Source organism: Pan paniscus, chromosome 21, assembly GCF_029289425.2.
Source record: "Pan paniscus chromosome 21, NHGRI_mPanPan1-v2.0_pri, whole genome shotgun sequence".
In the NCBI taxonomy this organism is placed as follows: domain Eukaryota; kingdom Metazoa; phylum Chordata; class Mammalia; order Primates; family Hominidae; genus Pan; species Pan paniscus.
The window spans coordinates 18914106-18930928 of NC_073270.2; the positions used below are offsets into that span (position 1 = coordinate 18914106).

The window sequence follows — 16823 nt, forward strand, 5'->3', positions numbered from 1 at the left end:
TAGCTGGGCATAGTGGCACACACCTATAGTCCCAGCTACTCGGGAGGCTGAAGTGGGAAGATTACCTGAGCCTGGGAGGTCAAGGTTGCAGTGAGCCATGATCATGCCACTGTACTCCAGCCTGGGTGACAGAGTGAGAACTTGTCTCAAAAACAAAAAAAGAGAGGAAGATCTGCTTCTTCAAACCCACACAACTAATATAAAGTAATCAACCTCCCCACCTCAATAACCTGAAGTTAAACATCACACAATAAGCCCTGAACAGAGAGCTGTAGGTCAATGTTCCATTTTGCTTTTAAAAGCTTCACAAGAACATTTCATTTATTAAAATAGTTTCTGTAAACTCTTTCAGAATAACAAAATTCACTTGCCTTGCTTAAACAGCATTTCAAGTAGAAGTATTTTTATTTCAAGGCACCATAAAATGATGATCTCTCTAAGAAATACCTCTCCTTCCGTGTGTGAAAATCCTTGGGGGAAAAAAAAAATCCCACACGGTGTTCTTGGCCATCAGGATCATGAAAATAAACTTTGGTGAATGTGAGCAACTGCGCCAGACAGGACACAGGTTACAGGGCCTGACGTCACTACGGTAACTGACAATCTTGGAATGGACCCTACTGCTGATGTTTCAAAAGGACACAGAGGTGAACTGGTCACTTCTAATTAAGAACAGCCAGTGGGGTGGGGGACGCTGAAAACCAAAAATCCACGTAGACATATGTGGCAGTGTGAACATCTGTCCTCCCCTTCCTTCTCCTCACTTCCTCTCCTCCTCCTCACTCAGGCTGGTATTCTCCTGGTGTGTGGATGTCAGCTTGCCCTGCAGAAGGGCTGCCAGTTTTTTAGATGTCTTTTTGAGAAACGAGCTGCCCGGATGGGCACTGTTCACGTGCAGGTACAGGTCCTCCTGGGTGGGGCCCGTGTAGCCGCAATCCTCGCAGACGTAGAGCTTGTCCCGCCGTTGCTTATAGGCGTACTGCTGCTGCACCCCGTGGATTTTCTTCAGGTGGGACTCCAGAGAGCAGCGCTGGGTGAAGGCTTTATTGCAGACATTGCATTTGTAGGGACGAATGCCTGCAAGGATGAGGGACAGACACAGCATCGCTTGGTCATGGCCAAGCCAGAACCACCCAACTATGAAGCCAGTAAAAGTCATCCTGACCAAGGATTCATGGCAGCATGAGGACAATGGTTACAGCAGGAGAGAAAACTGTCTACAAAAAATCATAGCATCCACCTGAGCAAACCTAACACAAACAGATGCCAACATAGAAAACAAACAAACAAACAAACAAAACCACCACCTGCTTTAGGGAGGAAGATTTTTATTCTTCCAACTCACATACCTTAATGTTTTCATATTATTGTGAGCAAAGCAAACTTTTAAAAAAAAATTAATTCGGGCCAGGTGCAGTGGCTCACGCCTGTAATCCCAGCACTTTGGGAGGCCGAGGCAGGCGGATGACTTGAGGTCAGGAGTTCGAGACCAGCCTGACCAACATGGTGAAACCCCGTCTCTACTGAAAATACAAAAAACTAGCCAGGCAAGGTGGCGCGCACCCATAGTCCCAGCAACTCGGGAGGCTGAGGAAGGAGAATCACTGGAACCCAGGAGGTGGAGGTTGTAGCGAGCTGAGATCGAGCCACTGCACTCCAGTCTGGGCAACAGAGTGAGACTCCATTAAAAAAAAATTAATTTGAGTTTTCCCAGAAACAGAGCCTGGGACAAAGATTCCAGTACAAGTAGTTTATTTGAGAGGTGATCCTGGGAAGAACCTATAGGGCAACGAAGATGTGAGGCAGGGAGGGGTAGGATCCAGTAGAGGGGAAGCTACCCAGCCAGTTACACGGTGGACAACCAGGGTCCAGTCCTCTGTGCAACGCAAGGAGACAGTGTGGCACACACCTTGGCGTCATCCCACCCCTCCAGGAGCTGAGGTCAGTCACTGACTGCCGGCTGCTCCTGGGTGGTTTTGATTCTCCATCCCCAGCACTTCTGCCTGCCTTGTGCAGACAGACTGGGCTCCAGCAGGAAACCCCTCAGGCAGAGGTGCAGGGGTGGGCAGTTGCCACTTGGACAGGTGTGCCCAGAAATGGCAGATGCCCAGGCCACTGGCAGGACACTAAGGCATTTGTGGCAGTTATGAAAATCATTTCCAAACAAGATCTCATGCTGGCATTAGAACTGGGCTAACACTGGACCTGCCTTCTAGCTGAGATATCACAGGTACAATATAGAGCAGGGAGCTCAGCCTCATCAAAGCACTGCCGCTCCTACCTCCATGATTGGTACTCACCCTGATGTGTATGGCAGAATGTCAGATAAAGAATATAAACATGGACTCTGTGTGTGTGCAACAGACTATTTAGATGAGCTTGGACAGTACAGTATTTTACATACTTGCCAGAGCCTCAGAATCACCTGGAGAGCTTTTGAAAATCTTAACTCACTTCTCCTAAGACCAACTCAGTGGGTCTGGGGTAGGAATCAGGAATCTATTTTTTTTTTTTTTTTTTTTTTTGAGACGGAGTCTGGCTCTGTCACCCAGGTTGGAGTGCAGTGGCGCAATCTCAGCTCACTGCAAGCTCCACCTCTCAGGTTCACGCCATTCTCCTGCCTCAGCCTCCCGAGTACCTGGAACTACAGGCACCCGCCACCACGCCCAGCTAATTTTTTGTATCTTTAGTAGAGACGGGGTTTCACCATGTTAGCCAGGATGGTCTCGATCTCCTGACCTTGTGATCTGCCCGCCTCGGCCTCCCAAGGTGCTGGGATTACAGGCGTGAGCCACCGCGCCGGGCCCAGGAATCTATTTTTAACAAACATCGCTGGATATTCCAGTGTTCAACTTGGCTTTCAAGAGCCACAGATTAGGGTCTTTAAGATTCTGGTTGTGGTCTTGCCTGAGGTCAGGTAAGGTAGTGACAGGGCAGAGCACACCCAGCTCAGTACCCTACACTGGCAAAGGTCACCCCTTGAGCCAGTGGCTGAATAGGAGGCTCACACTCAAAAAGAAGGTTGGGACTTAAAGGTGGAACAACAGACACTGGGGACTACCAGAGGGCGGACAGAGGGAGGGGCCAAGGGCTGACAAACTCCCCATTGGGTACTACGCGCACTACCTGGGTGACGGGATCATCTGGACCTCAAATCTCAGCATCATGCAATGTACCCATATAAACAAACCTGCACATGCACCCCCTGAATCTAAAATCAAAGTTGAATTTTTTTTTTTAAGGTTGAGACTGATATGTGACAGAAGCAAGCACACTAAGCAGAATCTCACATGACAGATTCTAGGAAATTCCCGTAGGTCATATCAGCAAGTTTTATTGGGCTTTAAGAAACGAATTGGCTGGGTGCTGCACAGTGACTCACACCTGTGATCCTAGCACTTTGGGAGGCTGACGTGGGCGGATCACCTGAGGTCAGGAGTTTGAGACCAGCCTGGCCAACATGGCGAAACCCCGTCTCTACTAAAGATACAAAAATTAGCTGGCCATCGTGGCACATGCCTGTAATCCCAGCTACTGGAGAGGCTGAGGCAGGAGAATTGCTTGAACCCAGGAGGCAGAAGTTGCAGTGAGTCGAGATTGTGCCACTGCACTCTAGCCTGCGCAACAGAGTGAGACTCCGTCTCCAAAAAAAAAAAATAAGTAAGTAAATAAATAAATAAATGAAATTAAGAAATCACCATAGTAAGTTTTTTTTTTTTTTTTTTTTGAGACTGAGACTCGCTCTGTCGCCCAGGCTGGAATGCAGTGGCACTATCTCGGCTCACTGCAAGCTCCGCCTCCTGGGTTCACGGCATTCTCCGGCCTCAGCCTCCTGAGTAGCTGGGACTACAGGCGCTCGCCACCATGCCCGGCTAGTATTTTGTATTTTTAGTAGAGACGGGGTTTCACCGTGTTAGCCAGAATGGTCTCGATCTCCCGACCTCGTGATCCTCCCATCTCGGCCTCCCAAAGTACTGGGATTACAGGCGTGAGCCACTGCGCCCGGCTGTAAGGTCTAACTTAGGCTCTCAAAGAGAGGTTATGGCTGTGAAGGAGACACACGTCACAAAAGCATGGAAGCTGAGAGAGGGTGAATATGGTACTGGGGGTGCATGGAGCATGAAGAGGCCACTGCCACAGCCACGAGACCATCCTAGAGCCTAGAGACAGGAGGGATGCCACCTGGAGAAACCCGCAGACCCTGTACAGATTCCCGGGCCTGCCTCAGGGACCCCAGGCACTAGGTCAGGGGCTGGGACTAGGAAGCTGTAGTTTTATTTTTAATATTTTATTTTATTTTTTTGAGACTGAGTCTTGCTCTATCACTCAGGCTGAAGTGCAGTGGCATAATCTTGGCTCACTGCAACCTCCGCTTCCCTAGTTCAAGCAATTCTCCTGCCTCAGCCTCCCAAGTAGCTGCGACTACAGGTGCCCGCCACCACAGCCGTCTAATTTTTCTGTTTTTGTAGAGAAGGGGTTTCACTGTGTTGGCCAGGCTGGTGTCAAACTCCCGATCTCAGGTGATCCACCTGCCTTGGCCTCTCAAAGTGCTGGGATTACAGGCATGAACCACCGCGCCTGGCCCTAATAGTTACCTTTTATTAAAATATAAAAAATAGGCTGGGTGCGGTGGCTCACGCTTGTAATCCTAGCATTTTGGGAGGCCGGGCTGGGTGGATCGCCTGAGGTTGGGAGTTCGAGACCTGCCTGGCCAATACAGTGAAACCCCGTCTCTAGTAAAAATACAAAAATTAGCCTGGTGTGGTGGCCCACATCTGTAATCTCAGCTACCTGGGAGAATGAGGCACGAAAATTGCTTGAACCCAGCAGGCAGAGGTTGCAGTGAGCTGAGATAGTGCCACCGCACTCCAGCCTGGGCAATAGAGCGAGACCCTGTCTCAAATAAATACATAAATAAATAAACAAAATAAATAACAAAAGGTTACTATTAATAGTTGTTTAAATTTAAAAGTAATATACCCCCAGTTTTATGGTGAAAAACAGCAGTAAATTAAAAAAATAAAACAGAAAAGATCCCTTTGTCACCCCATGCACCTCTCCTTCCCTAGTCCTAACTCGCAAGTTTCTTGTGATCCTTCACGTTTTCTACAAATTATATATATGTACATTTTTATTTTATTTTATTTTATGAGAAGGAGTCTCACTCTGTCTCCCAGGCTGCAGTGCAGTGGCACAATCTCGGCTCACTGCAACCTCTGCCTCCTGGGTTCAAGCGAGTATCCTGCCTCAGCCTCCCGAGTAGCTGGGAGCACAGGTGCCTGCTACAATGTCCAGCTAACTTTTGTATTTTTTTAGTAGAGACCGGGTTTCACCATGTTGACCAGGCTGATCTTGAACTCCTGACCTCAGAAGATCCACCTGCCTCGGCCTCCCAAAGTGCTGGGATTACAGGCATGAGCCACCACGCCCGGCCTACATATGTATTTTAAGATTAATAAATATATGTCATCTCTAGGTATTGCCTGAGCAGGAGAATTTGTTAAAGCTTCCCCAGGAGGCTCTAGTGTGCAGCCAAGTATGAAAACGAGAGTTCTAAATAAATGCACATTCACATTGGCATATGCACGGATGTACATGTTTCCGAAACATAAACCTGGGGTTCTGGAGAGACGGTCTGGAGGGTGGTGAAGGCTTACACTTGCCATTGCGTCCCTGTCTGTACTACTTCCCATCTCCAACCACCTGCCAGTATTAATAATAATAATTTTCGTACTAACTGTGGTTCCTTCTGGGCAGTGTAATGACAATGAATCTCCCACCTTTTCTCTTAAAACTATTCCAGGATGGGAGCATGGCTCACACCTGTAATCCCAGCACTTTGGGAGGCCAAGGCAGGAGGATCTCTTGAGTCCAGGAGTTCGAGACTAGCCTGGCGAACATGGGGAGATCCCTGTCTTTACAAAAAAGTAAAAAATTAGCTGGGCATGGTGGCATGCCCCTGTGGTCCCAGCTACTCAGGAGGCTAAGGTGGGAGAGATCACTGGAACCCAGGAATTCAAGGCTACAGTGAGCCATGATCGCACCACTGCACTCCAGCCTGGGCCAGAGTGAGACCCTGTCTCAGAAAAACAAAAAACAAACAAACAAACCCTCACCAATCAAGGTTAAGAAAGTTTTAAGGCAATATTTTAAAAATCAAAAAATCGAATGAATGGATGAACTCTGTTGGTTCCAGGAAAGAAAGGCCACATCTTTGGGACTAGTTTTCCACATAGGCAAGGACTACAGACTCCTCTCCTAAGGAATGCGCCCGCTCTAGCTTTCATGTTTGCACTGTAATGCAGACTTTGTGTTTTCCCAGCTTTCTGGGCCCATGCAGCAGCTGCTCCCACTACCCAGTAGATCAAGCGGCAAACCCGATTTCCAACCTTCAGCTCATCAGAGCAGAAATCCACCCAGAGATTAGTTGCTCCTTTCACTAGTTAGTAGAAATAACCGACTACTGTTTTAAAACATCCAAACTAAAAATATGGGGAAGCTGGCACACTTACATCAGGCTTTAAACTGGATGCAACAAACTCCTGGAGGTTCCCATCCTCAAAGGTGATCTGCCCCCGAGGAGAGGCCAGCCAGGCCACCACTCAGCCCCATGTGCACAGGGCCACATCTCCTTCCTCTCTTCAGTCAACACAGCCTCTGAGCATCTTCTATGAGCAGAGTACCCAGCAAGGCCTGGATAGCAAAGGCTAGAAGATTCCAAAGCCCTGCATCATGCAAACAACAGAGATGATGGCAGTGGGGGCTTTTTTTCCAGGGAGGGGGTAGAATTAGAGCCTGGCTTGGAAGAGGAGTGACTCGCAGACGGAGATGGAAAGGAGACATAGGCCCAGAAAGCTCCAGTTATGGCACTTCTGACTTTTGCCAAATGCACTGCTGTGCCCCAGCACTTCTGCTTCCCCATTTTCTAGTGTAAACGCCACCATTCACCCAGCATTCACTGGTGCAGGCACTGCCATGCGGCAGCCCCTTGGTGACCCTTTCTAGGCTTGGGAACAAGCACCTCCCTCCCAGAGCACCCCCATCACCCACACATTCAGGGGGACGTAGGTGGCCAGAGAGGAGCCCTGGGCAAGAGGGACTGATGCCAAGGCCCCTCCCACCACTGAGGCTCACCCATCTTGGTGCTCTCACGCAAAGGCCAACCGTGCCTGTGTCTAAAGCAGGACATGGGAACTGAAGAGCACCACCCATGCACTAGACGTCATTAACCTACTGACACCCACACGACTGTGAGTCCAAGGCCACTGAAGAGCCAGGCTGCGGATCTGCTGCTCATTAACTGAAACGGGGGCGGCTGCTCCAGCCCGAAAGGCCGTTTCCTCACCTGTCACAGGGGTGTCATAGCTCTTGCATGGCTGCTGTGAGGATTAGCCGAGATAGACTAAGTTCTCAATGGGATACAGCTCAACATAATGCAGATAAGCCTCATTCATAAGCTGGCTGCTGACCAGCCTGGCCAATATGGTGAAACCCCACCTCTACTAAAAAATACAAAAAAATTTAGCCGGGCATGGTGGCGAGTGCCTGTAATCCCAGCTACTCGGGAGGCCAGGGCAGGAGAATCGCTGGAATCCAGGAGGCAGAGGTTGCAGTGAGCTGAGATGGCGCCACTGCACTCCAACCTGGGTAACAGAGCGAGACTCTATCTCAGAAAAAAAACAAAACAAAAACATAAGCTGGCTGCTGGGCACATGAGTATTTCGCAGATTTGTCTTTAAACTGTACCTATATGTATACTTTTGTATGTTACTTATTTCACAACAAAAGGAAAGGATAATTTTTTAAAATGTGGCTGGTGGAGGAGAGGGGGGACTGCTTTCGCCGTCTGCCCTTTTGAATTTTGTACCAACAGCCTGTCCTACCTAGTCCAAAAAATATTGTTTATTGGGTTATCAAAAAGGGTTTGTTGTTTTCCATTTTTTTACCCCTAATAGCAAATCAAGCTTCGTGCCATGCATCCTCAAGGAAAATTCTTCACTTTGGAACTTTCTAGTTGCTTTCCTTGCTATAGCTCAACTGCTCCTTTACTGAACTTTAGCCGAAGGTGAACTTCAGCGAGAAGATTTTTACAGGCATGCTTGTGGGAGTGGACATTTACGGCAGCCTCCCCGGAAGGCAATTTGGCAATGGCCATAAAAAAAAATCACAGTGTATCTACCCTTTGGCCCAGCAATTTCACATCAGGGAAATAATCCTACAGGAAGACTCACACAGGGAGGCGAAGGATATACAAGATATACTCATGGTAGGATTGCCTGAAATGAAAGAAAGGAAAGAAGGAAGGAAAGAAGACAGGAAGGAAGGGAAGAAGAAGGGAAGGAAAGAAGAGAGAGAGAGAGAAAGAAAGAAAGGAAAGGAAAGGGAAGGAAGGAGAGAGAGAGAGAAAGAGAGAAAGAAAGAAAGGAAAGAAAAGAAAAGAAAAAAGAAGGAAGGGAGGGAGGAAGGAAGGGAGGGAGGAAGGGAGGGAGGAAGGAAGGAAATCTGCAAATGGAAGCAAATGTCATCAATTGAGGAATAGGAAAAGCACAGTCCCTCGATATTGGAAATTTTGTCATGATTTCTTTTATTATTATTATTATTATTATTATTATTATTTTGAGATGGAGTCTCACTCTGTTGCCCAGGCTGGGGTGCAGTGGCACCATCTCAGCTCACTGCAGCCTCTGCCTCTCGAGTTCAAGCGATTCTCCTACCTCAGCCTCCTGAGTAGCTGGGATTACAGGCGCCAGCCACCATGCCCAGGTAATTTTTGTGTTTTTAGTAGAGACAGGGTTTCACCATGCTGGCCAGGCCGGTCTCAAACTCCTGACCTCAAGTGATCAGCCTGCCTCGGCCTCCCAAAGTGCGGGGATTACAGGTGTGAGCCACCGCGCCTAGCTCCAAGATATATATTATGTGAAAAAGCAATATACATTAAAAACTTTTGGGAAAAAAATTAAATGGTGGAACTGGGGCTTGGCATGTGAAGGGAGTTTACATTTTTTTCTTTCCTTTTATCTCCTAATGAACATATTACCTTTTTAGCTAAAAAGTAAATTAAGATAAAATACAAATTAAAAATAAAACAATGAAGCGAGGGTTTGTTAACTGGACCAGGCAATTCCGCATGACAGCATTCAGGCCACTAGGGGTGGAGGTGACTTGACTCTTTCTTCTCCGTCTGCCCCACTCCAAACATCTCCCAATCTGCATTTTTCCCAATCTAGTCAATTCTTCCCTTTGGGCTCCAAACAAAGACACCATTGTTTTCTCTTCTTTAATCAAGATGGGATTTGTGTGCCTTCTCCTCCCTCTGAATGTAGGCCCCGATGGAAGATAAGGACAGAAGGCGCCCTAGAGGGCGGGGCCGGTGCCCCCTCCCCACCTCCCTGACCTCAGAATTGGAATTCCTCGGCTTCACCCTGTGGAACTCAGCAGCTTCCCCAGGAATGGCATGAGCCCTGAACTGCCTCCTTTATTCCAGCCAGCGTTGTTAAGTTATAACCAGCACGGGTTTATGACCTCCCTGGGCCACGTGGCTCCCTGCAAAGCCTTAGCTGGGAGCCCCACAGATGTGTGTGCCCTTCTCACCTGTTTATGGCCCTTTACGCTGTCTTCTCTGCAGCTTTTTATATTGTCTGAAATCTTTTACAGAATACTTAGTCATTTTACAAATGAGCAAAATAAAACACTTTCCATAAACGCGGGACTTAAATGATGGGCCTGGCACATTGGGCACTTCCGAAGCAATAGTCTGCATTTCCTGCATGCTCGCTCCTGGGGACTCTGGCACTGCCGGTCCACTGACCACCCTTTGAGTAGGGAGGGTGTGGACACTCAGTGCAGAGTCTTGTGCTTGCAAGGGCTGGTTATTATTTTTTCCTCTAAAATACAGATCTCCTCCCTCTCCTCCCAAACCAAATCATTTACTTCAACAGAGAACCATTCTTAGGAAGCATCCTAGCCTGTTCAACCTAAAACACTTAAATAAATCCGAAAGAATATCCTATAAATACTATATATATCCTATAAATATAAAGGCCCATGTTTTTCACAGGCTATGAACTGAATACACATTCATTTCCTGGAAGCTCATGTCCCCTCTCTCTATTTTGAGCTGGTCAGCAGGCAGAATTTCCCATGTTGGCCTCAGTGATCCTGTCAACTTCACTGAAGTACAGCAAGTCCCTCAATTATATAGTGGCTGCTGCTGGCTTCCCATCCAGACTGCTTTTCTGGGTCAGTGCATGTCCCCAGCTGTCGTGTGGCTTCTGGCTGTCCCCTTCTTTAAGGAATCAGCACTGGGCAAGTGACCTTCCAGATGCTCCCTGACCTCGCCCAGGGCAGACACAGCCCTCAGCCAACGTCAGACTGAAATGGGGGTAAAAAAGTCCTTGCCCCCACCTTGCCTGTAGCAGATCCATCCTGGAGTCCATTCACACTCCTGATCCCCCCTGGGATGAGGTCGAGGCTGCACTCCAGCTAACAGCAAAACCCATGCTCATCCTCTGCCCTCACAGGCTCCTCTTGACAGCCTTCCCTCAATAAACCATTTGATGGGAAGCCGCTTCCAAACCCCACCTAAGATAATTTGGATTGAAAATAGCCACTTGTTTTCACAAAATATTACAGAGTTTTTCTGCACAGGTCAGTTTCTCTCTTCCAGTCTTCAGTAGGACACCATTTAACTAACACTCCCTTCCCCTCTTTCTCTCTCTCTCTCTCTCTCTCTCTCACACACACACACACCCCCCTCCGATTTACCTTTCTTGGGTGAACTCACAGCCAAAAAAGAAGTCCTAATCTTTTCTTTCGTCTACTTGGATATTAATGTAAGACATCTTCAGGTTCAAGTTTCCCTGGATCTTTTCCAAGATATTTCTTTGTGTTTTGAGTCTTTCCTTAGATATCCTGTTTGCTTAGTAGTTGCAGGGGATTGGAAGAGATGGGGGAGTTGGGGGTGGTGCAGATTAACCCTGATTCTCTAGCTCACTGTCTTTGCCCACCTCATCAATATTATAGCTACAATTCTCCAACAAAGGGTCCTGGGCCCTGGGTCCTGGGTCCTGGGTCCAGGTCATGGCCTGGTCTAATTGGACTGCAAACAAACATACCCCTCATTTAACTATCTGTCGTATTTATGTTAAGTGTCTATATCTTTGTTTCTGGCCTAAATACAACATTTACTTATAAGAACCAATAGCAAAAATACAACACTCACAGCTCAATCAAAGGCAAGACCAGGCCAGGCGGGTGCAGTGGCTCACGCCTGTAATCCTGGCACTTTGGAAGGGTAAGGCAGGCTGATCATCTGAGGTCAGGAAGTCGAGACCAGTCTGGCCAACATGGTGAAACCCCATCTCTACTAAAAATACAAAAATTAGCCAGGCGTGGTGGCATGTGCCTATAATCCCAGCTATAGCTACCTGGGAGGCTGAGGCAAGAGAATTGCTGGAACCCAGGAAGCAGAGGCTGCAGTGAGCCAAGATGGGAGCCACTGTACTCCAGCCTGGGCAACAGAGCAAGACTCCATCTAAAACAAAACAAACAAGCAAACAACAAAGGTAAGACCAAATTCCCACTGAATTCCAGTAAGATCTTTTGGAGCTGGTGAAGTTTGTTCACATGAACTAAAACATCATCTGAGAAACCCACATTTTTGCACTTTGTACCAACTGTCTCTTTTGGACAGATCTAAAGAGATGGCTCGGCAAGCCCGTTCCTCTGAGCTTGCCACCAGCTGATGTGTCAGGAAGCCCCCGGCTGCTCTTTCTGGTCTTTTATTACATGGAGACACACCTTCATCAGAAAATAGGTCAGGATGGGGTAAATAGGTCTAAAACATTTCCATAGTTCCATTTGTTCATCCCTTTCAGTGTCAAAATGATGATTAAAATTTTTAACGGTTATCTTAGTGCCATCCAATAGAAATTAAAATGCAAGCTGCTTTATAAGTTAACGTTTTGTAGAAGCCTCAAACAGGTAGGAAGAAACAGGTGAAATGAATTTTAATGCTATATTTTGTTTAACTCATTATGCCCAAAATACTACCATTTCAATGTAAAATCCATATTAAAAATTGAGATTTTTGGCCAAGTGCAGTGCCTCATGTCTGTAATCCCAGCACTTTGGGAGGCCGAGGCGGGCAGATCACCTGAGGTCAGGAGTTCGAAACCAGCCTGACCAACATGGAGAAACTCCATCTCTACTAAAAATACAAAGTTAGCCAGGCATGGTGGCGCATCCCTGTAATCCCAGCTACTCAGGAGGCTGAGGCAGGAGAATCACTTGAACCCGGGAGGCAGAGGTTGCAGTGAGCCAAGATCAAGCCATTGCACTTCAGCCTCGGCGACAAGAGCAAAACTCCATCTCAAAAAAGAAAAAAACAAAAAAATTGAGATTTTTACACCTTCTTTTTTTGCATTACAACTTGAAACTTAGTGTCTCTTTTGCCTGTACAACACATCTCAATCTGGACCAGCCCCTCCTCTGAGACTCAGGAGCCACACACAGCCAGCGGCCGCCGGACCAGCCAGCACACCTCTAGGTTTTTCACTCCTAGCTGCCTCCTAAGCCCTAGCCTTTCCCCTAAGGCGATAACTGCGAAGCCCTTTGGGAAAACGTCAAGTGGAAGGTATTTTCATTCACTAACTTACATGATTTTCAGCACCCCCGCAGGAGTCACTAGAAGAGTAGGAGATGGAGAAAATCTGAGAACCTCAGGTTGGGAGTCCGAGGGGGTACAGGCACCCCCTTTCTTGCTTCCTCTGTGGGCAGAGGACATCTTGGCACCACTGAACTCACACGCTCACAGGCTCCTCTACAACCTACTAAACCCCAAGCTGAAGTGTGCAGTTTGTGCTACTAATAGGTCTGAGTTTCCCTTTATCTCACCTTCCTCTAGAAGCAAGCAGGCTTCTAGAAACTGCAACAGGGCAGGCTGGTGAGGCCCCTGCCTCAGGGGGAATGCTGAGGAAGGCACTGGGAGGCAAAGAGGGCAGAGAAGGAGACCCTACAGAGGATAAAAGACCATGAACTTCAGGGCCAGCCAGCTCTGGTTCCCAGCTCCACCACTGATGGGTTGTGTGAGCTCCCTGAGCCTGGTTTCCTCCTCTGCAAAAGGTGGAGAACAACAGCACTGACTGCTTTGGGTCATTTGAGATGACAGGATAAAGGCTGGAGGCCTGGCATGAAGGAGAGTGACCGTGTGTGGCTTGCTTCTGCCTGCAGGAGCTGTGTTACTCTCTGAAGGGTCTCCCAGTCTCTGCCGAGCCACCCTCCTCACTTGCTAAATCTTCTGCCTCCCAGGGCGGATGCCCCACTCATATCCCCTTAGCAGATCGCCAGGCATCTCAGATGGTTCCTGCATCTCTCTGCCTAAGGATGCTCTCCAGGCCTGCAAAGGGCTGGGGTGGGCAGAGGGTAGGGAGAACTGCCCAGGAGTCAGGAGGTCCAGGATGGACACCCAAGGAGGGATGGGGGTTGATTGAGCAACCTGGGGTGCATTCAGAGGATCTCCAGTGGGATTGAGCCTCCGCTGCCCGTAGTGATAACCCACTCATTATTATTGAGCTCTTATTGGCTGTCTTCCCTCCTGACCTCCCCTCCCTCCTCTACTGTGTTTTCTGGGATCACCTCCCAAATACATTGCTCACATCCAAATCCTTGTGTCAGCGTCTGCTTCTTGGGCAACCCAAACTAAGACACTCCTCATCAGCAACGCTCTTCCTCCTTCTGTCCTGCTGTAGAAAGCTTGCTCATCCTTCAACGCCCAGCTGAGAGACTACCTTTTCTAAGAAGCCCCCCTGACATGCAGTTAGAAACAAGGCACCTCCCAGGACTCCCCTTTGGCATGTGCCACTTTTTCTTCTGTCTGGCATATCGGCTGTTTCACTTGTCTCACAGTCAGATGCCTGAGTTATTCCTCCCTATGTTGGCTGAGAGCTCCATGAGCACAGAGGTGAATCCTAGGGCCTGTTACACATCAGGTCCTCAGGAAGCCTCTGCCAACTGTTGCAATTTTACTACTAATAATAGCTAATATTTACTACGCACTTACAATATAAGAAGCACTTTTATGTAATTCTGGCCCCAAAACCTCACAACCATCACTTTAAGTGGCAAGTATTAAAATGATCACACCCATTCTAGAGATGGAAAAATTAAGGTGAAAGACGAATAATTTAGAACAAGTCTCACAGTCAGCTAACTCAGATCAGGAGTTCTTAACTACTATGTGACCGCCTCAACTTGTAAACTCTTCTCTGAGAAGCTGTCAGTCCCTAATATTTCCCTTAGTCTCCAGCAATGGAGAATTAACTCAATCACAGGGGAGGCAACGCCATCAGCTCAGTGTTTACTCCAGCTGAAGGTACCAACAGCCAGCCATGCTTCCTGGGCCCCCTGCATTGTGTCCTAGAAGCCAGGGTGGGGGAGTGACCACAGAGTCCATCCAGGCAGGGAATGCCCTCAAGGACATCCTCAGAGATGATGTCCTTGAGACACCCTCAAGGAGGGGCTGAGACACCCTCCAGGGCCACCAATGGCCAGCGACTTCAGGAGTGGTCCCGATTTCCTGCCACTGGGGTCAGGAGGAAAGCCCAGCTTTGCTGCTGCTGGATGGGTCCCTTGACAACCTCGAGACCTCCCCTAGGCCTCTTATAAGACCCCCTACTGCCCTATGGATCCTCCACCTCTCCCTAAGCATTCTCCTCACCCCCACCCAATGGCCAGCTTAGACTCACAGAGGTCAAACTTTTATTGATTCACTGGTGCTAGGAAAAGCAGCCATATAACCAGACCCAAAGAGCACACTATGGGATTCCATTTACATCAAGCTCAAAAACAGGCAACAGTAACTTAAGCTGTTAGAATTTGCAACAGTGGTTTTCCTTGGAGAGAAAAAGGCAGACTGGGAGGGGTAGTGACTTCTAGTGGCTGGAAATATTCTGTTTCTTGGTCTGACTGCTAGTCGCATGAGTGTGTTCACTTTGTAAAACTTCCTAAATTCGCTGAGGTCGGCACTTAGGATCTGTGCACTTTTCTAGATGTATGTTACACTAAAATGAAAAGTCTCTTTAGAAAAAGTTTTTGGCCGGGTGTGGTGGCTTATGCCTGTAATTCCAGCATTTTGGGAGGCCAAGGCGGGTGGATGGCTTGAGCCCAGGAGTTTGAGACCAGCCTGGGCAACATGACGAAATCCCATCTCTACAAAAAATACAAAATACAAAAAAAATTAGCTGGGAGTGGTGGCATGCACCTATAGTCCCAGCTACTAGGGGTGCTGAAGTGGGAGTATCAGTTGAGCCCAGGAGTTGGTGGCTGCACTCCAGCCTGGGTGAGAGAGCAAGAGGCTGTCTCAAAAAAAAAAAAAAAGAAAGAAAGAAAGAAAGAAAAGAAAAAGTTTTAAAAAAAGGAAAACAGAAAAGAACTATGTTAGGATTCCAGCCACTCTCTAAGGTGACAGAAACTCTTTCCAGACCAGGGAGGCAGCTCACGGCCAGTCCTCTAAGAGCAAACACGCATGATATGAACTAGAAAATAGGATGCAGAGGCCTAAGAAGGAACCTGTATGAGGGCTGAGTAGCTGGGAGCCCCATCTGGAGGGAGGAAAAACTGTCTTCCCTTCCCTACCAAAATACCAAGGACGGAAAGGGCTCGGGGACTATAGATAGCAAACCCTTTTTTCTTCCCCTTGAGACCGGGTCTTGCTCTCTTGTCCAGGCTGGAGTGCAGTGGCACAATCATAGCTCACTGCAGCCTCAAACTCCTACGTTCAAGCGATCCTCCAGCCTCAGTCTCCCAAGTAGCTAGGACTATAGGCATGCACCACCACGCCTGGCTAAATTTTAAATTTTCTTGGGGAGACAGTCTTTCGATGTTGCCCAGGCTGGTCTCCAACTCCTGGCCTCAAGCAATCCTCCCACCTCGGCCTCCTTAAATGCAAGGATTACGAGCAGGAGCCACTGCACCCAGCCTGCAGATAGTAAATTCTATAAGTCTGTTGGGAGGGTGGGTGGTAACCTGGATAGGGTTGAATGGGTTAAGATGGGATGGGATAGGATGAGCTGAAATGGGTTGGAGTGAGATGGGCTGATCTGAGGTGGGCTGTGATAGGATGTGATGGGATAGGACGTGATGGGCTGGGATGGGCTGAGATAGGATGGGGATTTGAAGATGGGACCGACATTGTAAAGGCCTTTACACGAAGCCCATCAAGATGAGAGATGAGGAGTCTGGATTTCATTCTGTTCAGAGTTGGAGATTTCTTAGCAGGGAAGTAGAGTCCTTAGAATTCTCCTGGAGGGATCACTCTGGCAGAGGTGTGGACAATGGAGCTCAGGCGGGAAAGCATGGAGGCCAGGTGTTTCTCAGATAGAAGCAGTGAGGCCGAGACAAGAGGCCAAGGGCACCCCCAGGACTCTTTGAAGAACTGGAACTGGGGAGAACCTGGATTCCCACTTCCTAAGTCAGAAAACTGAGGCAGGTCCCAGAAGAGGAAGATGCTTGCCTGCCAGGCTCCAGTACGAGGCTCGGGTCAGCTCTAAAGGCAATGAGCTCCTTTTTGTGTCTCAGGAGGAACACGATGCTATCCAGAGACAGTCTTATGTCCCAAGAGAGAAGTATAAAATACTCATTGTGGGGCCACAAGAACCACATTCCAGCAGCCAGAACCAAGGGGCTGAGCTGTGGCAGGCCCCGCGTGTGTGCCATGCATCATGATTCTCAGAATACTTCCAGCCAGGGATCCGTTTTGAGCCTCACTAGAACTCACATCGATATCTCCATTTTACAGGGGTGAAAGGCAGGCTACCAAAGGTGGC

At 48.2% G+C, this 16823-nt stretch overlaps 1 protein-coding gene across 2 annotated transcripts in view; it reads right to left on the bottom strand.

Moving 5' to 3' along the window:
- Positions 1–275: 275 nt before the first annotated feature.
- OVOL2 (ovo like zinc finger 2) overlaps positions 276–16823 on the bottom strand; it is a 36488-nt gene continuing 19940 nt past the window's right edge. The window contains exon 4 of one of the 2 annotated variants that reach the window (XM_055105001.3): positions 276–1077. In XM_055105001.3, coding sequence (XP_054960976.1) covers positions 761–1077 — 317 coding nt within the window. In that variant the 3' untranslated portion in view covers positions 276–760. The remainder of the gene's footprint in view (positions 1078–16823) is intronic. The other variant, XM_034947523.3, reaches the window with a different exon arrangement.